A 21,251-nucleotide genomic window follows, 5' to 3' on the forward strand; every position below is an offset into this window, starting at 1 on the left:
AAGGGAGATGCAGTATTACTTAGCAGTCTGCTGAGAAAAATGTCAGTTTTCTCCCATTTAATCTGATCTTTTTGTTTGCTTCATACAGAAATTAACATCCATAGAATTTTCTATACAGAAAATTGCATCCAGTAACATTCATAAATATGTTTACTAGGCACAAAATGGCTATTCATCTGGAGTCATAGGTGACTGGATAAGTTCACTTTTAATTAAAAGGAATGGAAACAGAAATGCAAGTGTGAACAGATTTTATCAAATGTTACAGATATTAGTAGTTATATCAGTAAATGACACAGCTTAGTTCCAAAGTCCACTGGCTGACAGGTAATCTAAGACAAAACAAACACAAGTCCAGCATTTCAGTAAGGTTTTATTTTGTCATAACCAAGCAAAGTGATTTTCTTTCTGTGATCCAGGTTATGCACAGAATGAGTCCTTACACCATGCATAATTATGAGAATACTGAATAATTAATATATACAGTTACTATTTTAAGCTGAGAACTGATGTGCTCCTGGTATAACCCAGAATCCCAGTTCTATGCAAGTACTTCAGATGTACATCTTTCTCCCATATTTCACCAAAATCTGAGGAAAATCCCTCTTCTATAGAGAGGTGTGGGACAAGGCATCCAGGTCAAAATCTGATGCAGTGTGTTGGGGTTATAGTTGTATTCTCTTTCTTCTAGTCAAGATCGCATTGTTGTTGTGGGAACATGAAAATGATGACAATGTGTTCAATGTATTCATACTGTTTTCACTTACATTATTTTTAGGCTTCGTTTTGGAAGCTACCGTGATAATATAGAACAATGTCGTGTAAAGCGTGGGGAGGGAGAGCGGCTGGCTGTGGCAAGTGGTGGCCAGGAGATAAACCTGTTCGAGATGTAGAAATAAGGCGAGTTCGAGGGGTGTTTTTGTTAAACTACCGGGTGCTGTGCGCGCCCCGTGACTGGTGGCTGGCGCGGCGCAGACTTTGGAGCCGGGCCGGGGCGCTGGCGGAGCTGCGGGCGCGGCCCCTTTAAGGCAGGTGGCGGGGCGGGCGCGGGGCGGCGCGCAGGCGCGGGGCCGCGCAGCCGGAGCGGCGGGAGAGCCCCCAGCCCGCCCGGCCGCGCCGCCGCCCGCCGCACTCGGCCCCGGCCCCAGCCGTGCCGCCCATGGCGGAGCCGGGCGCCGAGGAGCCCGACGAGCGGCTGCTGCTCCTCGCGGACCCGACGCCTCAGCCAGGGCCGCCCTGGCGGGGGCCGCAAGGAACTAGAGCCGCCCCCGGCGGGGCTGTGCGACAGTGTGGGGAGCCGGGGCTCGAGGAGGAGTCGGACTCGGAGGACTCGGACTCGGGGCCCGAGGGGGATGGAGAGGACGAGCCCCTCCTGCGGGCGTCGGGTACCGGCCGCGGGCGCCGAGCGGGCGCCTCCTGGGACAGGGAGCCCCGGGCCGCCGCAGGTACGGCCCGACCGCCCCCGCCGGGCTCGGCGGCACCGCGGGAGCGTCCGGGGGGGACGGCGCGGGTCGGGCTGGGCGGCTGTCCCGGGGAGGGGGGAAGGCAGCCCCTGCCTGGCTCTGTGCTGCCAGCAGGGCTACAAACACAGCTGCTGGATGCAGTGCGCTCGGTGTGCCGTGCCCAGGGGCGCAGCGTCGGCGAGGGGCAGAGACGCGTTGCCCTCGCTCGTCATGTGGGCTCACTGACTAATACTTAGTGAAGGGAAGGTGCTGCGAATCGATCGAAATGCAGCTGCTTTGTGTCTCTGTGCAGGGCTGCACGAACTCATTTACATCTTGATGAGCGTCTCCACTGTTACTTCTTCTCCCCGTCTGTTTGCTGTTTTGTTGGGCCTTGCTTTGTTTGTTTCCGTCATGTTTTTTTGAACTTGTGTCTTTATATGTTTTCACAGACGGTGTTCTGTGGTGGGACTGGATGCTACTTCCTGAACACTTGTCAAACTGTCAAGTTTCCTGTTTGTCTCGCCTATCCTACTGATTACTTTCTTGTGACCCCCATAGTTTCATCGGGAAAAAAAAAGCTTAGTCTGTGCCTGTTCTTTGTTCCAATCTGTTACAACCCACCCCAGAAGGCAAGGGTAACCCAGGCTCTTGTTAATAGATCCCTTGGAGTAGATTAGAATGAAAGGACACTGAATGATCGCTGTTTGTAAGCGTATATTTGTATATATATATAGGGTTTATTTTAGAACAGCTTGGTTGCTATGGAAAGCAGATACGTAGCTCTTTTGGCTATTATTATCTGTACTAACATAGCAATATCAAAGAATAAAAACATCACTTAAGACAATGTGTAAGGGAAAAGAAAGAAAGAGAAAGAAAGAATAAGAGTAGAAACATACCACCACCCATTAAGCTTGCGACAAGACTTGGTTGTTGCCATTTGGATGTCCCTTGGTTGAAGTGATGATCACAGTCTTGATCTGTGGACTGTGAGGGAAGCTCTTATGCTCAGGACAGGTGGGGATGCCCAGGTACCTCCCCTGGGGGTAGGGAGCATCAGTCCTCTGGTGAAAGGCCTCAGAAGTGAGTCTGGGGTGCTTTGGGGGTCTTTGGTGGTTTATGATACCTTCTAAGACATGACAGCTGCCTCTCACATCAATGTAGTTGAGCCAGTTATGCCCCATCAGGAGGGATGAATACCCTCAGGCCTCTGTGTTATCCTGACCTTCCCCGGGTGGAGGGAACTGTGTTGTATATGTGTGTAAGGGAGGACAATTGGCATGATAAAAAGCACTATTCTACTTCGCAGGATCTGCTGCTTACCTGGCTCAAAGCTTGGCTTGTAGCCTCTGGTGGTGGGTGTCCACCCTCTCTGTCTTGTGTGAATCGCCACTACACACCCAAAACCTCACCTCCTGCAAACCTGGCCTCAGCAAAGCTCCCTGCTGCCTCCACCAATGGGCAATTGTTTTGAGTCATTAACCGTTCAGTCTCTCACACAATCCTATGTTCACTTTGTACCATCACATGCTTTAGGAGTTTTAGATGTGGACTCTACTGTCATAACTTTGGTTTTCGTAGAAATTTATCTTTCCATGTTTTGAAATCTGGTCTTGAAGAGAGAAGTATAATGTGAAAGTTCAGAAATGCAAGAATTTAATGATCAATTTGAAAAGAGGCATAAGTGTAGCCATTACCTAATTCTAAATGTACTGGCAAAATCATAAATTACATGTTATTTATTGCTTACTTTTTTTTTCTTTAGGCTTACAACCTTTCTGATTCTGTGCAAGTTTCTAAATAGGTGTACATCTAGGATGGGTTTGCTGCCTGAAATCTGTGGAGTTCTATCACTTCATAGTGTTTGCTATTGTAATCATAGCATAGGATTTCTTGCCAGAGACTGGCAAGACTGTTCCTTTTGCAACAATTGAATAAATAAAAAATAAATAAATAAAAAAGCAAACAAAACTCCTATCAAGTTAAACAAAATAAATTGTGCTAGTAACTTTATTTTAGTAGCCACAGAAAGCTTTTAATAGTGTATAGAATTTAACCATAAGGAAAGAATAATCTCTTCTTTTAACCACTGGTCCCAAGTGTAGTCCACACCTGTAATGAGAACATGCCATTAAACATGCCATCCTGTCTTGTTTCCACAAAGATGTGTTAAGGAGACAGTGCTTCTAGCAAAACACTTCTAGAAAAACTTCAAAAAACACTTCAAAAACTTCAAAACACTTCAAAAAAGAAGTTCATGCTTCATGCTCAGAGTGGAGACTAGAGGTGTGGCTCTGGCAGCACTGGGGCAGTTAGGACAGCGAATGCAGGGTACTACTTGGAATCTGCCCGAAGAATGTGTGAGAAAATCTCAGAACTGTGATTGATTGCAGCATCTCATCCCTTGCTTCCCTGTCCTTAACTTTTTTGTATGTATAACACTTGAAGGTACAGAATTGTTTCACGAGTCAGGTGAAACCAACATGCAACAGATGTTGTTTGTGCATGTTATTGCAACACTGAGTGTTTTCAAAATGGAATTATGATCAGAATATGAGACTTTGTATTGGAAAAGATGGAATTGGTTGAAGGGACTACCTTTAGTCATGTTCATGTTGAAAGTGTATAAATCTAGCTTAGTGCTGAAGGAGTTCATACATATTACTCTTGTAAAGTGTATGAGTTTAGCTTATGTCACGTTCACTTGATGGAAGAACAGGCTGAGGTGCATATGTGAATGATTGTATTTGTATCTTCTTCGGTGAGTCTTCATCATTCCAGTATAGCAGCTTCCCAGTCTTGGGCTTACCCAAATTAATTTGAAAAAAGTTCTTGAACTTGGTAGTTAGACTGTGTGTATGTGAGGCCTGTTCTACTTAGTGGCAGTTTAATGAGAAGAGTAGTTTTCTAGAGTAATTGCAAGAGAAACCTTGATTAGTTATAAAACTGGGAATAAGTTGTGATATAACATACTTTCTCAGTGGAAAACTTGATTTAAATGATTTTTGAAAAAGAAACCAACTCAAAAAAAACCCCCTGCCACATTCAGCAAATACTGTCTTCAATTAAGATGGTTTATTTGCATAGGGAGAGTGTTGATAAACTTTGAACTGTCAGTTTCTTTTTTGTCAGCCTATATGTTTTTGTACAGTGACCTCACTGTTGTAACAGGCTTTCTCATGGCGCAGTAGCATTACTGAACAAATCACGAGTTTCAAAAATTTCTCTCTTCCTCCTCGACTGTGCAGCATAATGCGGCTTCTTTGCTTTCAACTTTTTCCTGAAGTTGTCTTTTATGTTAAAAAAGACATGGTTGAAGAATTTCCCCAAGGCAGTGAGACTACAGTATTAGATTGTGGAATAAATGCACAGAAATCAAAAACTGCCCTCTGAATCTTCTGCAGAGACAACTGCAATCCATGTGAACAACTTCATTTGTAGGTCTTCTTCACCTGGAAGATCAATGTGCAGTGTGACTTAGCGTGGATATTGCATTTTGTTTGGTAACAGTGCAATGCACAACCCTGATTTTGCTTTCACTGACTGAAATATGTAGTAGTTGCAGCTCCGGTGTGTGGTGTGCTGGAGATGTGTAGAGGTAGCTGAGGCTTGAATATGTAATAAGAATCATTGATTCAAAGTGACTTTTTCCATAAAAATAAATGCATTGTGGGTCTTTGGGTTTATTTCTGTAACTCACTTAAATACTTTGTGACAGGGAAATCTTTGAACTCTTTCCTTGTCTCTTGTTGTCTGATTCTAAAGTCTCAAAGTGTAGTTTATCACAGCAGTATTTGCCGAGTAGTTGTAAGAGATTCTGATCCAGGGGGCCATAGCTGTTGATCCTTAAGAATGACCTGCTATTAGCTTTAAGGCTTCTCTTCCCGTTGCCAACTTATACTAAGGTTTTCCTATTTTTTTAATGCTTTATAGTTCTTTTGTTTGGAAGCCATATTATTATTTGTGAGTGGTAGGTTGCACACAAGTGCTAGTGTTCTAGAAAGCTTCAAAGACTGTCCTGTGCTACAAAAAGGTGTTTAGTTTTTTAATTTGACTCTCCACAAACTGTTTAGGAGTATCTTTTCTGATTCTGTATCAGTTGCATTCCAGAAGGATGTATGCTACATTTTTCCAATTGCTGAAATGGGAAAAAAAGCGACTCTTATCTCTAAATGTTTAATTTAGAATAATGTAGCCGCTTCTTAATGTGGAAATGGTCCCTAATAAACAGACCCATTACAACACACTCAGTGAACGTGTAGAATAATCCCAGCCTTAAAAGTAAGGTACAATAATCTACAGTTTCAAAACTTGTGAAGAAGTAGTTTGAAAAAATTGAAAGATCAATAAATCCTGCAACTTCCTTTCTAGTTGTCTTCCTAAATGTTTGTGTAGTGTTGTAGAGTTTGCATTATGAGTGTCTTCATAGACCTGATCTTTTGGTTGGTGTATAAAGAAACACTACAAGTTGCTTACAGTGTTCTAATGTTGGAATGGTGATGGCACGTGGTACTCCACGGGGATGTTGATGCCACTTTTGAGTGCTACTTGTAACAGATTTTTCAGTGGGTTAACTTTATTGTGTCTCAGCAGACAATGAACGTTTGCTAAACTCTTGACTCAAGGGTGTGATGCCATCCTAATAGTTAGTGGGTAATGAGCAGTTTGCTTTCAGGTAGCTTTCTCTGCAGAAGGACACACAGATAATATGTAAAATCTTTAGCACTTTTTTTACAGTTGTGACTTTAAATGTTTTTGTGGTTTTTTTGGTTTTTTTTTTTTTTTTTTTTAATCCTTGAAAGTATAAACACTTAGCAGTGGTAGTCTCAAATTTGCTGTTGCGGGTTTGGCTGATTTACTTTAAACAAAAGGTCAATTAGACATGGATAAATCAGTGGAAAAACTTGCACTGATTTAATGGACCAGATTTTTCAACCTGCTGTTGAATGGGTGGCAGCAGGGGAAGGGTGTTGGCTTTTCAGTGTGTTTACTTATGCTGCTGTTAATTAGTAGTACAAATTGCACTTAAGACTCCTTGTTTTCTTATTTTTCAGGGCATACAGGACATATTGCTGATATGAATATATTTTTAGATGATCCAGAATTTGCAGAGATTATTCTGAGAACAGAACAAGCTATAGAATGTGGAGTTTTTCCAGAAAGAATCTCTCAAGGATCCAGTGGGAGTTACTTTGCCAAGGATCCAAAAGGGGGTGAGCATGTTACTGCAGAGTCAGGGACACTATCAGCAGTGAACTGAAAATGGACATTTAAAAATTCTGTTTAAATGGAAATTCATTTAAATAAGTTGTTTAAGAATTTATTGTATGCCAACATTGATGTTGGAAAAATCAATGCAAGTAATAATTAGATCTCTATGTCTTGCAGCACAAGGTAAGGCAAAATAACTATTATTTCTCTGCTGCAGTTTTGTCGTGTTTGAATGATCTGCATCAAATAAATATGGAGAAAATAAAAGGACCTCTAACATCTGAAAACAATTCAGGAATTCCTTTGTGCGAAATCTTGTTCTCTGTATGTTTTAGTTGATTTTTGACACAACTGAGCTTCCGATTTCAGTACTGTTTAGGCCTCCTACATTTTTATCTCTTTTCTTTTTAGATAGTCTTTTATTTAGGTCATGTCTCCTTTCTCCTATATGATTGGTAGATGGGTGAGAAGAATGATATCAAATCTACCTTTTTGCTTGAACTTGTCTGCTGAATCTTAACTGGAAAATTTGGTTTCCCTTCCCGTAGTGGTAGATGGTACCTTGAATAGTGGTCATCAAAGGGGTGTCCTAAGGTTACTTTGAGACAGAGAAGTAACAGTTACCTGAATATCTGGCTTGAAAAGTAACATTTGGTCAACAATATTTAGTAACAGAAAATGATGTTTCAGACATATTTTCACATTGTTTTCTTTAAATTAGAAATACTTTGCTACCCACCTGTTTCATAAAATAAGAGTTCCAACCCCTCAACTTTTGTTAATTTGTCATATCTGATTTTATTTTAAGCTCAATCAGGAGTTTTCTGGTCTTAGATAGATGTAGGTGTTCATGAATCCTGAAGATCCCAGTTGCTCAGTTGTGTTGGACTTGGAAGTTGTAACATTTTGAGTGCCTAGGTTTTCAGAATATATTCAAGATTGTTGTTATTCTGTGCATCCCCATAACAGTCACTTCCCTTTCATTTAGGAAGTAGTTTGGGTTCTGTTTAGCTTTTAGTCATATTATTGATCATTATAGAATATATTCCTGTTTTGTCAGTTAATTTTCACAGTTGTTTAGTTTGTTTTAATGCCAATTTTCTGGTGATAGTTTTTACACTTTTTTGAATGAGTGATTTTTTAGAATAGTTACCTGACTTAATATAAATAAATATGTAAATTTATGATTTTATTAATGAATTTATTGTGATGGAAGGTGGCAGAATTACCCTTCAGAATCTTCTGGAAACTGCACATTGCAACTCCGTTATTCCGTTGTAACCTGTGTTCCAGGAACATTTGTTAGTAACGATCCCCTTTATTCTGCTGGAGAAGAGCAAAAGTAGTTGGGAAGGAGGGTCTCTCTCTTTTTGAAACTGGAAGGAAAAAGAATTCTTCTCTGATGACTTTGTGGGATTCTTGCTATCACATACAATGCTGTAAATATGAAAACCTTTTCAGATTTTCATCTGACTTTTTAAATGTTACGTTACTTCCCGATTTCAGTAGATCTTTGTAGATTTCCAGGTTGTGTACTTATATACACATATTCAAACTTTATTCTATTTGTAAAGAGGTATTTTAAATTAGGTTTATATCTTATTTAATATGCAATAGGAAAAAATCTGAGTAATAACCAAATACTGGTTTAAATTAATACTTTTTCAAAATTCAATGGATGATGTATCTAAAGAGTATTCTACAGTGTCATGCTAAAATACTTTACAACTGATTAGGTGGCCTTTTTTGGAGGTTTTTCTTAATGCTGTGCAGTTAAGATTTTTTTATTCTTAGAGAGTTAGTAGAGAAATTACTAGGGGAAAAAAAAAAAATCATACTTGTTCTGTATTCCCTATCTGCAAATCTGTTTTCTCTGAAGCTTCTCCAGACTTGATTTGCTGGATTTTGGTGATTAGCAGATGCCTGAGACATTCACCTGTGCCCTGGCGCTAGTGAGAGACTACTTATACATCGTTTTTGTGTAAACATAACCGTAGTATTTTGGGTGGGGCATATTATTCCTAGCTTCTTATGTGGTGATTTTTTGTTGGTTTACTTTCCTTTTGCAGTAAATGTTGGTTTGTTCCTAGTTAATTTCTTAGTAGTGACTTGCCCTCCTCCTTTATGTAGTCATTGATTTGAATGTAAGTATTTAGGAGAAATGATTTAAAAAAAGAGACCACTTATTTTATATGGGTCAGGAAGGATTCATCACAAAATATGGAAGTATTCGTCAACATGGGACTGTGAGAATAATGATATGGAGTTCTTAGCAGACTTCCAATTTTGCTTTTGTTCTTTACAATAAATTAAGAACTTATCTATGTTTGCTATCCATATTAAAGGTCTGATAAAACTTAATTTTGTCAATAGTACTATTCTAATTTGTAGAATGGATTTCAGATCCTGTTGGACTGAGTATTGCATCATTCCACTTCAGACCAGTTTTGTGAGTTGCCTTCTATTCTTCTTGAGTAATCTCTTCCTTATGCTGGGAAGGAGCTCATTAAAGAAGTGCTAAGCCTTCTTACTGGTCAGCTTCTGAAGTGTTTACACACACTAATGCCAAGTTACAGGTAAAATAAGCTGTTTCCATTAGGTCATCTGGTTTGCTGATTTGAGTCTATCAGAAAGATAAAAATCAATTTGCCTAATTAAAGCTAGCTTTTTTGCATTTATTAACAAAAATTATATAATTGTATGCTGATATGGAGTTCTGTACTTAAGCAGTACTATTGCTGAAGTATTGGATATTTCTGTATTTGTTGTTCATTGTGTAACCAATAAATACAAGACATTGTGTCTGTTACAAATTGTTCTGCAATAGGTTCCTGGCAGTTTAACTACTGGCTAATTGGTAATGCTAATGGAGTCAGTCTGTAAATTAATTTTGACTGGCAAAATTAAGACTGGCCTTGCTAGCTTGTCCTACATATTGACCTTTCTGATTCTACTCTAGTCCTCAACAGTGGTGGCTCTGCAAAATTTGGCAGGGTGTTTTAACTTCAGTGAAACCTTGAAACCATATCTAGATTTGACAGTATAGCACAGTACAGTCCAGACAAGTGATGGAATGAGCCAAGCTCCTTTTTCAAATGGGCACTTTGTAGGAAGTATTTTCCAGAGAGTAATTCAGAAAAGAGATAATTAAAGGTTTGGAGTGTACTACTATATACACCACAACATTTCTGGGAAATGCAAAGCTGGTAGCTTTGTTTTAAGCAGGTAGATACATGTGATTCAATAGGAAAAAATTGAATAACTTTTTAACATTTCTAAACCTCACATTGTAATTTTGATTAAAATAGTGTACCAAGTGTTGTGATTTAAAAATAAAAAATAATAATAAATAGTAATGTATTTAAAAACATGATGTCCTTTCAGATTATGTAGAATATTTATTTAAAGTGTAACCATTTTTGTAGGTCTAAATTGAATTGTGTCTGCAGTTGCATAGAACTTGTTCTTGGTTTTGAATGGTTTTATCTACAGTCATAGATAACAGCATACCAAAACCAAGAGAATTCTTGTCAATTTTTTTCCTCTGTTGATAGGAAACTTATTTTACAGTTTGAATGCACATAATGGTATTTTGCAGTTTAGTTCTCCTGGAAGTTAATGGGAATGAATCAAAATAGATGGATGAGACAGATGATGCTGCTAATGCCTGGTATCTTGTGTATCTGTTTTCAAACTGAATGAATTAAGTCATCTGTAGTTACTTTGTCCTGGACAATCTTGGACAAAGCAAGATTGTCTAGGACAAAATGGGTGAAAATTCTCTAGAAGCTAAGGCAGCTGGTCAGACCTGTCCCTAATACAGCCAAATCAGCAGTTACTGCAACAGTCTTCTGACTGCCAGCAAACTTGTTCCTGACCTGAGTGCAATCAGCTCTGAAACTGGTGCAACAACAGGCAGTGTTTAGCTTATTGAGAGGTCCCTCTTTTGATGAGGATTCAGTAAGTACTAATATGAAAAGGCTTCCTAAACAGTTGTTCTTAAAGATTTATTAGAAAGAATTTGATTCGCTTGCCATTGTACTGTGAGGAGGGGATGAAGATAAGCATTTCTACAGCATTCCACGTGATTATAGAAAAAGTCATAACATGGACTTTATGCAGTAGCCAGAGTTCATCACAGGCAATTGAAAGGTTATATATTTTAATCTGGTAATAAGCTTGTGGTTGAGGTCAACAAATACAGACTCATATGTAGAAGAACCTTGAGAAATCATCTATTTAGTGCCTGTGCTGTGGAGCAGGATTGTTTAACGTGAGTCCTGAAAATGTCTAACTAACCTCCAGTTAGCGATGCATCCTGCTTTGGAGACTCCAGAACCTGGCAGTCTGTTCCAGTCTTCAGCTGCTCTTAAGGTTCAAAAGGGTTTCTTCTTTGCACTTATCTACTGGGATTTAACCTATCATTTTTTGGCTTGTCAACAGTCAATGTGTTTTTTTTCCTATAGCAACCTATCAAGTAGTTCATAAGGCCTCATTTTCTCTTAGCCTAAACAACCTTTGTTCATACCAGCTTTCATTATTCACATATTTTGTGCTATTCTCATTTTTTTTTCAACTTTCTCCAGTGTGTTAACAGATTTCTTGAAGCGTAGCGTCCAAAATTGGACACCAGTGCTCTGATTAATTTTAGTATTTACTACATGTAGTATTTACTACAGGTAAATGGTGGCTGATGGTGTGAACCATTGTCAACTTTAAATTGAGGAATCTACAGAAATGGTAAATGACACCACTCTTGGGACTTGCAGAGTGCAGAACCTTTTGATCCATTCAAACTCAGAGCAATAGGAAATAGATTTAAAAGAGAAAATGTAACAGTCAACTATTAATGTTCTTTACGTTTGTCACTTTCCTGGAGCCACTATGTCTCCATCTGAAATAGCCTATCAGTGGAGTTAATTGGTGGGCTGAAAAATTGCTTTTGAAGCTGCTTCTGTAACCTCCTTTTAAAAAAACTTAGAATACAAAAAAATTATATTTTAAAATGCAGTCTTCTTAAATTTTGAAAAATATATTTTGGAAAAAAGAAAATAGTAGTTGGTTTGGATTTTTTTCTTGTGAAGAGTTTATTTTGAATTTGTACTAATCCTAGACAGGCATTTGATGATAATGTATTTAGCATTTCATTTTGTTTGTTTTATTATCTCATCATCTAAAAAGAGCAACTGTAAATGCTGTGTATAGGATCTAACCAGTATTTTCAAATAACTAATTTTTAAACTAATTTTGCAACCCAAAGTGCTCATATTTTAATTTTGTATTATTTATCTTAGAAAATTATTGGAGTGTTCAAACCAAAATCTGAAGAGCCTTATGGACATCTAAATCCAAAATGGACCAAATATTTTCACAAAATTTGTTGTCCTTGCTGCTTTGGCAGAGGCTGCCCTCGTTCCAAATCAGGGATACCTCTCTGAAGCTGGTGCCTATCTTGTAGATGAGAAAGCTGGGGCTGGGAGTTGTACCTAAAACTAAGGTAAAGTTAAAACACGTAAATTACTGAGTAAAAAACCCCTACAGTCTCTGAACTGCCGCTGTGTAGATATCCTTGTGTATTGTCATTTGTAAACTGTTGCAAGTCCAAAGGCACAGTGGTTTGGTGTAGAAATAGTGACTGTGACTTCTTTTAAAGGATAAGTTTAACTGAATCCCGAATTGAATCTTTTCTTTGGAACCCACTTCCGTTTCTATTATTTTCTGACACCTTTTGTGCCTGTGTTTTGGTGAGATGCAAATTTGCAAAAATCAGCATATAAAATTCCCATTTTTGTTTGAGATCTGTAAAATAGAAAATATTCACCTCTATAAATTTCTGTTGAAATGCCTGATGCTTCTTTTTGATTTTTTTTTGTTTTTTGACAACTGAGCCTAAAATTTAATGTAAATTTATAATGTAATAATAAGGGAATTCTGAGCTGTGTTTAACTTTCATATTTTAAGGTCGTCCTGGCTTGTCAGTGAGACCTTTAATTACAGTGCAATAGATCGTGCAAAGGAAAATCAAGAGGAAAAAAGTATGCTTTAGAGAAAGTGCCAAAAGTTGCTAAAAAATTTAATCGAATTGGACTTACCTCCTAAGGTAAGATGAAAAATAGGTCTTTGTGCACTTCCTGATTCTTACAGAAAACTTTAAGTTAAAAAAAAAAAGAAGATTTATAAGTAACTTAAACAGAAGAAAAAAATTGTTGCTTATTGAAAACTACCTCTAATGTCTGAAATTTTGATAATATGACTTTCTGTGCAAAATCTTTTTATATCATTCCTTCTCTTGAACTACTTTAATAATCTTGGCACTTTTTTGTTTCAGTTTACAGTCAAGCTTCTGCTGGAACTTGTTGTCCATTTCACTTCTTTTTTGGAATTAATTGATTATTTAGTACATTTCCTTTTAGCTAGCAATGTTTTTATATTGTCCGTCTTTTTTCCACTGAAATTTATCTAGTTCTTTAATTTTTCCTAATTTTTTTTTTTTTGCTTTCTATTGTTTGTTTTATTCTTTTGGGATCCTGTTTGTTGTGTTCTTCTTACCTTCCTTTTGTCTTAAGTTGCAGACTATGCTACTAAAACGTGGCATCTTTCTACCTAATGAGCCTTACTGTATCCCCAGAATATCACTTCTACACTGTTCTAATCCTAAGCTTTTAAGCACAGGTTACATACAGCTTGTGTAATCCACTTGTATCAGTCCCAGCAATTTAGATCCACGTGACACAGGTTGCAAGCTGTGCATGAGCATGGTTATTCCACGTGCTCTGTATTTATCCAGGTGTCTGCATGTGTTTATCTATCTGCATTTTACTTCCCAAATGTAAGTTCTTTTTTGAATTTTAATCTTGAGCACCTCTCCTGTTTCACATACGTATGGAGCCTGTGGCGTCTCGACTTTTCTTCCTTACTCTTTTGGGAAATGTATTTCAGCCAATTTTGTGCAAAAAGGATCTGTCTTGAAAAAAGTGGTTAGTGCTGCTGTTCTCATCAGTGACGGTTAAAAGCGATCGGAGAGGAAGATTTTTCTCTTGTCATTTTTACAGTTTTCTCTGAACTATTGAATCAAGTGCTTCCAGTGAAAAAAGAGAATAGATATATTTCTTGTAATAGACTGTTCGTTTGTGTTGAGCTGTTGGCTACATTTCGTTCCTGGTAAACTCAGTGAGTGTTTAAACAAAGATTAAAAAAAACCCAAAAAAACCAAAACCACCAAAAACCCTAGAAAAACACTCTCATGATTTGAGTCTTTCCTTTTTTTTGAGTTTAGGAATGAAAAAGAAACCACTTAGCAATCTTTTTTTTTTTTTAATGTCGTACTTGCTGTGTTCTGAACTTTTAACAGAAAAACTCATTATGTACTTTCAAAATTGAGATTACTTATGTGACCTGCCCAAGTGTATTTTCCAGATGCTGTTTCTTAATATTTCAGGTTGGCTCCTTCCAGTTGTTTGTTGAAGGGTATAAGGAAGCTGACTACTGGCTCAGGAAGTTTGAAACTGATCCTTTACCTGAGAACACAAGGAAAGAATTTCAGTCACAGTTTGAAAGATTGGTTATCTTGGATTATGTCATCAGAAACACAGGTATTTGTTAGTGTCTCTTGGTATCTATCTACTTTTGTGAGGCAGAAATGGTAAGCAATGCTGGCTGAAAGCTGGTGTTTAAGACTTCTGGTACATTTCAGATACTTTTCTCAAAATTGAAGGCCAGAAAGTCACATTTTAAATTTAAAATAATTTACTTTAGATTGCAATATGAAAAAATCCAAACAACCCTTTTAAAGTGTTACTTGATATTTTTAAGCAATGTAAGACTTCAAGAACAAATACTTTCATTATGCTTTAATTCTGTGTTTAGGGAAACTAAAGAAATACTACATACCTAAGAACATTTAGTATGTTTGTGGTCATTCACTGAATCAGTTGCCTATACATTTCAGTAAAGCTAAAACAGGTGTATTGTGATGGAAAGAAATTTTTTGAACAGTTTTGCCTGACTTACATGGGTGAAGTGTCAATTTACAATATTAGTCATTGTGTATCACTTTAGATGATGCTTTCTTTATATGTGTTATGTTGTGACATGCATTTTTCTCTTTAAAGACAGAGGTAATGATAACTGGTTAGTCAGGTACGAAAAAGAAGATGACGGACTTGATCTTTCAGATAAGGTAAGAAAATTGTACTATTGAAATTTATATTCTTTAAATTTTTTAGTTTTGTACCTTGGTCTTGCTGGGGATTAAGGGCATGCCTTTAATCCTGGTGCATGGTTTCCAGATATATGATAACTGCAAATTATTCTAGGCAAAATGAGGGGAAAAATTATTTTCTTTAGACTAGTCTATATAGAACAGTGCTAGAAGTTATTTGTATTGTTCTGTATTTTGGCTTTACTAGATTGGGTTATAATAATAGTAAAAGTGCCCACTGTTGCTCAGGGACATTTTTTCAGCTCTTTATGTACTCAGCTTATCTTGTATTTGGGGAAGGGCTCCTCTTTAATGGGGTTAGAGTAAGAGTTATATGTACTTGAGTTTATTTGGATACTGCTTTATATTAAGCTGAATTTAACCAGTGAAGCTAAAAAGTATATTATTTAATATTTTTAATGTGTTTCACTGTTTTTGTAAGCACATAAATATCACTTACTTTTTAAATATTCCTTCAACAGGATAGCCAATGGACTATAACTAAAGAATCTATTAAAATTGCTGCAATTGACAATGGTTTAGCATTTCCTTTTAAGCATCCTGATGAGTGGAGGGCATGTAAGTATTGCGTTCTTCTATCATCTTCCTTTCAGGAGAGTAGCTTCCAAAGAAATATTTCTTATTTGAGTTGTTTTAGTAAGAAACTAAGAAATCATCACTGTAGTGATTTAGTCCATTTTCATATTTTTTACTTTTAAACGTTAATACATGGACACTTAGAAGCATAGTACTGTATGTAAACTGACTGATGGTGGAATTGGAAGAATTTAGCAACATGTTTTTCACATGTGTTTTCTTGAAAAACATGGTGGAAAAATTACTTGGGTGAAAGGATATGCAAGCTGTCTTTCTAATGGCCAAATTTCTGTTTCAAAATGAAAGGTACTGTCATAGGTGGACAAGTAGGCAGGTTATTTTTTTCTTGTTCTCATCTTTAGCTTACTTTCTAGATGTTAATATTTAGTTATCAATTTTTACTCTGCTTGAAAATACTATTACTGTTTAAGTGAGATTGCTTTTGACTACATCTGTGATTACTTATAGTTTAGAGGGAGGTGCCCAACAGGGTTTCCAATTATTTCTGAGGGCAATTAGCCAAGCAGGTAATTATGGCAGTTAAGTGTGGGCTAGTTAGACTCTCAAAAGGCTAGTTTATTACTCCAGCCAGGAGTAATAAACCAGAGATTTGTATAATCTCTTTATATGTTGATACTAAATAGTTACTGTCCTACATATCTCTTGGCTACAGTCACTTCTGTAGCTGTTCTAGAGACACAGCAATTATGGCTTATTTTATACCATCTATTACTTCAGAATCAAAAGTATTAAACTTGCATGATCCTTTAGTATTCTTGTGCAGTTCTACAGGCATGTGATAATTTTGTAAAGGAAACTTGTAGCATGGCACATATGCAGCCTCTTGGCTGCATAGAGCAAATTTTCTTGACTAGTGCTGGTTGGTCATCCAGGATAACCTTCTAAAAGCCAGAGAGCAGCCTATGCAAAAGGCAGGAAGTTGGTCCAGCATGGATGAACAGGGAACTCCTGCCTGATTTGGGGATGCAAATATTAAGTACATTAATTAAAAAAAAAAAAAGAAAAAAGATATAGAAACTCCTCCGAAAAAATAGAGACTTTGCCCGAAAGTGCAAGCACAGAGTTTGGAATGTCAAAGCTCAGCTGAAGTAAAGCTAGCAGAAGACATAAAGAGCAACAAGAAAGGATTAAGTAAATTAGAAGTGAGGATGGGACTGAAGAAAATTGCAGCAAAGACCTGAAGGCAAAAGGTGAAGAAAGAAGTTACTCAGTGCTGACTTTGCCTCAGTTTTCAGTTGTAAGATTTGCTCTCAGGCTCTCTTGGGTCTCAAAACTCATAAGCAGAGCCTTGGGGAATGAATCATTACCCAGAGCAGAAGAAAGGGAGCACTTAAAAAAATGGTCGTGGAAGTTTATTACTCTTGCAATATATTTTGAAAAAACCATCTAGTAGCAATTGAGTGAAAAGTTAAGAACCTTCTCTAAGCATGCTTAGAAAGCATTTTAAAGAACTAAAAATTATATTAAAAATAGTAGCTACTTTTTTGTTAATTCATAAACGAGTCAAACATGTGAAAGATTTCTATTTTATTACCGCTATTATTTTACTCCAAAGGGAACTGCATTGCTAAACTAGAAAAGGCCTCTTCTCATGCTTACAGTGTTTCATTTGTATACTTTTTTTACTTATTGCTTACTATGTTTTTACTGTTTGGAAAAAAAGGATTAGCAACTGTAGCCAAAAGGGGTATATGGGGAAACCATGTTGGGAAAAAGTGGTGTGTTACTGAGAACATGCAGCAGGCAGCTCGAGAATTTAATTTTTGCGTGTTGTTAATCACTAAGTGTACTGTTTTCCTGTATTAGATCCCTTTCACTGGGCTTGGCTTCCTCAAGCAAAAGTTCCTTTCTCTCAGGAGACCAGAGATCTTGTTCTTCCTCGCATTTCTGATATGAACTTCGTACAGGACCTTTGTGAAGATCTTTATGAACTGTTTAAGGTGAATCAACTGCTTCTTTGAATTGAACATTACTGAAATAGCTGATACCTGTAATGGAACAGTTAAAGTCATAAAAGGAAAAAAATATAACTTTTGTATATCACGATATTGTGCTATTTTAGCTCTAACATTGGCATGGTCGAAGGGGTTTATGTAATTATAAGGAAACTGTGTTGCCAATGTAGTTAATTCATAGTAATCAACTCATCTGAATATATAATCACCTATTATATATCTAAGTTTCACATAATCAATTAAAGCCAGTTAATTCTTATAGCACAAATTTGTGTAAAAACTCCATTTAACATACCTATATGGTGTGTATGCACTTAAGCTGTAGCAACCCGAGGAAATTATGTATTTAACATAACTTAAAATACATGCAGGCCTTTTGTGTGTGTATATATACATATATATACATATATGTGTGTGTATATATACATATATATACATATGTGTGTGTGTATATATACATATATATACATATAAATTTTACGTACATATATTGTGCTAAACTGATGCTGAAATCTTGACCGTGTTTAAAGTCGAACTCATTTTAAAGACACTAAAACTGTGCTACAGTATTGACGTGTAAAGAAGTGTCCTTATCTGAAATATTCCTTAAACAATTGTGTCAGGTGTTCAATTGAAATAATACAAATAAGCATTGAAAGAATTTGAAATTTTAAACTTTTAATGAAAGTGCAGCTGTAATATCAAAACTGGATCCTGAAACACAAATAGTTGTGTCTTTGACTGTGGGTTTGTTCGTTGAAATATTTAATAAATCCAAGGGAGGAAGTGTTCTTCTACCAGAGTACCTGTGAGAGAAAGAGCAGTGTGAACATTATGTAATGGTATTAAGTCTGGTATCTACCAGATATTGAGATTTACCACTTGCCAAAAGAGATATCCACTGATGTATTTTACTTCTATGATGTGGAACATTTTTCATTTTCACCTATGTAAACTTGCTGCAATAAATAGGTCTTTCTGTGGGTCATACTAGGATTCTATTTGAAGCTTTCAAAAATTATTGTAGTGTTGGTAAATATGAGTATGCTGATTATGATACTGATGATTTTACATACTAAATATATAGCTGAAAATAAGTGGGTCATTTCCTATAATAACTGTTTGTTTTCTTAATAAAGACTGACAAAGGATTTGACAAGGCTACTTTTGAAAACCAGATGTCTGTTATGAGGGGACAGGTAAGTCTGCTTTTCTTAGGTTTTTATTTGTGTATTTAATTTGTCATCACTTCTCAGCTGCTTTTTTTAGAGGAGTAAAAACTGACTCCTGTTGAATGGAAAGACACTTGAAGGTATTTTCACCTGAGAAGACTCAATTTCTTCTTAGAGTTTGTTCCCATTTGCATATAGATGAGACAGCAGAAAGTATATGCTGGGTTTTTTTTAATAGAATTTTCTTAAATATTGGATTTTATTGGTTTTGTGGGGGATAGGGGAGAAATTAACTGTATATTCTTAGAAGGCATTTTAAAAATGAAGTACTGGAGAAGAGTCATAAATTTGGATGGAAAACTTGATGTGTAATTTCATTATGCTGTTAAAATAAATGTGACTTTATTTTGGAGGATTGACTTGATTATTCAAATACCTCTCACAAGAAAGCATATTAGTAATAAAATTTCTTCATCTTATCAAATGTTAAAACTATACTTCAAAACAGTCTAGCCATTTTCAGATTAGAAATTTGATGATTGTTAAGTGTTGGGCTTTTTTGGTTTTTTTTGTTGTTTGATTGTTATTTTAAAACACCAAAACAAGAGAGAAGAGGGTTTCTTCATCTCCCTGCAATTTTACAATTTAAGACAGGTGTGAAATATTAGAGAAAAAGCTTTAGCTAAGAACAAGTTATTTAGTTCATTGTAGGCATAAAATGTCATTTCTGCAAATGTAATAGTCCCGTTTGCACTAAATATATTGATACTGACTTCTCTATGTTCATAAATTCAACATGGATAGTTTGAAGCCAGACATTCACATTCCTAGAGTGGCTTAATTCGCTGTTTTCTCTGTAGAATTTCCTATATCAGAAAGTACCTTGCACAAGACTGCAGCTCTGCTTGGTTGTCTAAATTAGTTTTTCGCTCTAAAAGCTACATCTGGACCCTTTTTTTGTACCCTGTCCCTGAGGTGGATTTCAGCAGAGATTTGTTGTGTTTGTTTGGTTTTTTTTTTTAATCTCTCTCTAGGTATATAAGAGTATGTTTCACTGTGGGAAATGTCAGGTTTTCAGGCATGGAAGAAGTGTAGATAACGAGTAATTTTGGATGTGATTGGAATACATCAGCAAACAATGCCTTTTAGCACTGATTTTAGACTTGATTTTGGTGTAAAACAAAAGTATGTTACAAGGGCATTATAGAAGAGCTGGCTACCTAGATCTCATGATAGTGAATGCCTTCAGTTGGGATGAATTTGCAGGATAGCCAAAACATCTAAATACATCCTTAAAAATGGGAATTTAAGAATAAAAACTAAGAATCTAGTTGATAAAGATAAGGAGACTGTAGATAAACATATCTTGCATGTAAGGGGTGAGGTCTTTAAGGTACCAAACATAGTTAGAAGCCTATTTTTGTGAAGCGCAGGTAAAAAATTTGGGAAAACCCAAAATAACAATTCTCTCAAGATGTAGTCTAAGCAACAGGTAACACATATCTACAAAGGATCGCCTCAGAACTTTGAAAAGTGCAGAGTGAGCAAGGATCAGTAAGTTTGACAAGGAAGAAAGGGTCATTATGCAGGGGACAAAAAGGCTTGATATTAAGGATAATGCAAGTGTGTCACCAGAGCTAAAATGAATACTTGCCCAGTTTTCAGCAGGATAACATTGAATGGAGTAAGTTTCAGGGCAGTCCATGAGCACTGAAGTTTTGGAAGGAAGATACAGACTCCCGTGAATTGGGGGCTGAATGTGGATCTTAGCACTGGGTTTGGTATGCATTAATAATATGGCTTCATATCTTCTGATATGAAATAATTTTGGCTAAACTGGTGATAGATCCTATGTTAAATCATGGCTTTCTTGTAGGTTGGTTTTTTTTCATTAAAGGTGCAGTGCTTTCAAGAGATGTGCTAAATTTAAAATGCTCTTTGATTTTGACTCATAACATTTTCTGAAAATTTGGAGAGGATTGCATGAAATATTCAAGAAAAGAACGGAAAGGTAGTCAGTGGCAGGATGTCTTCATGTTACCAAAGAAATAGAATATTTCTACTTGCAATGGAGTATCTTTTAAAATTCATTCATTCATTAGCACAGTCCTCTACAGAATTGATTTGAGGGCATCTAAATTTATAAGCCTGTTAGCTGCAGTTTTATTTGTGTACTCTAACCTCACCTGCTTTTACTCTTTTTAGATACTAAACCTTACTCAGGCATTAAAGGATGAAAAAAGTCCCATTCAGCTTGTTCAGATGCCACGTGTGATTATAGAGCGAAGTAGCACTGGAAGTCAGGGCCGAATTGTTCACCTGAGTAATGCATTCACACAGACCTTTCATAGCAGGAAGCCTTTCTTTTCCTCCTGGTAGCAACAAAAATACGTGGGAAGAGTAAGTTCTCTTAACTTTAGAAAGCTACTTTTGTGTAAAGGCTCTGCAATAACGTACTTCTGCTGTATACCAAGAGCTCTGACTGCCAACACCTCAGAACTTAAATTCTAAAGACTTAAGAAATGTATTTTGAATGTAATAAAAGTTTACAATTTTTGTGTCAAAATTGTGAATTCTTACGTCAGGGAATGAGAAGAGTTTGTCCATACTGTATTTTTATAGGCTAAATTAATGTATTCTGAATAAGGGA

General features: G+C 36.8%; 1 protein-coding gene across 1 annotated transcript; it reads left to right on the forward strand.

Annotated features, from left to right (window-relative positions):
• Positions 1-1,144: 1,144 nt before the first annotated feature.
• On the forward strand, positions 1,145-21,167 carry PI4K2B (phosphatidylinositol 4-kinase type 2 beta). The gene is given in 14 exon segments (XM_032687049.1): positions 1,145-1,445; positions 6,500-6,657; positions 11,951-12,064; positions 12,066-12,119; positions 12,121-12,158; positions 12,618-12,669; positions 12,672-12,743; positions 12,745-12,756; positions 14,095-14,248; positions 14,768-14,835; positions 15,339-15,435; positions 17,281-17,414; positions 18,569-18,628; positions 20,807-21,167. Coding segments are annotated over 14 exon segments (1,473 nt in total). The 5' UTR covers positions 1,145-1,159; the 3' UTR covers positions 20,981-21,167.
• Positions 21,168-21,251: the final 84 nt, after the last annotated feature.

This window comes from Chiroxiphia lanceolata, chromosome 4 (assembly GCF_009829145.1).
Source record: "Chiroxiphia lanceolata isolate bChiLan1 chromosome 4, bChiLan1.pri, whole genome shotgun sequence".
NCBI classification, from domain to species: domain Eukaryota; kingdom Metazoa; phylum Chordata; class Aves; order Passeriformes; family Pipridae; genus Chiroxiphia; species Chiroxiphia lanceolata.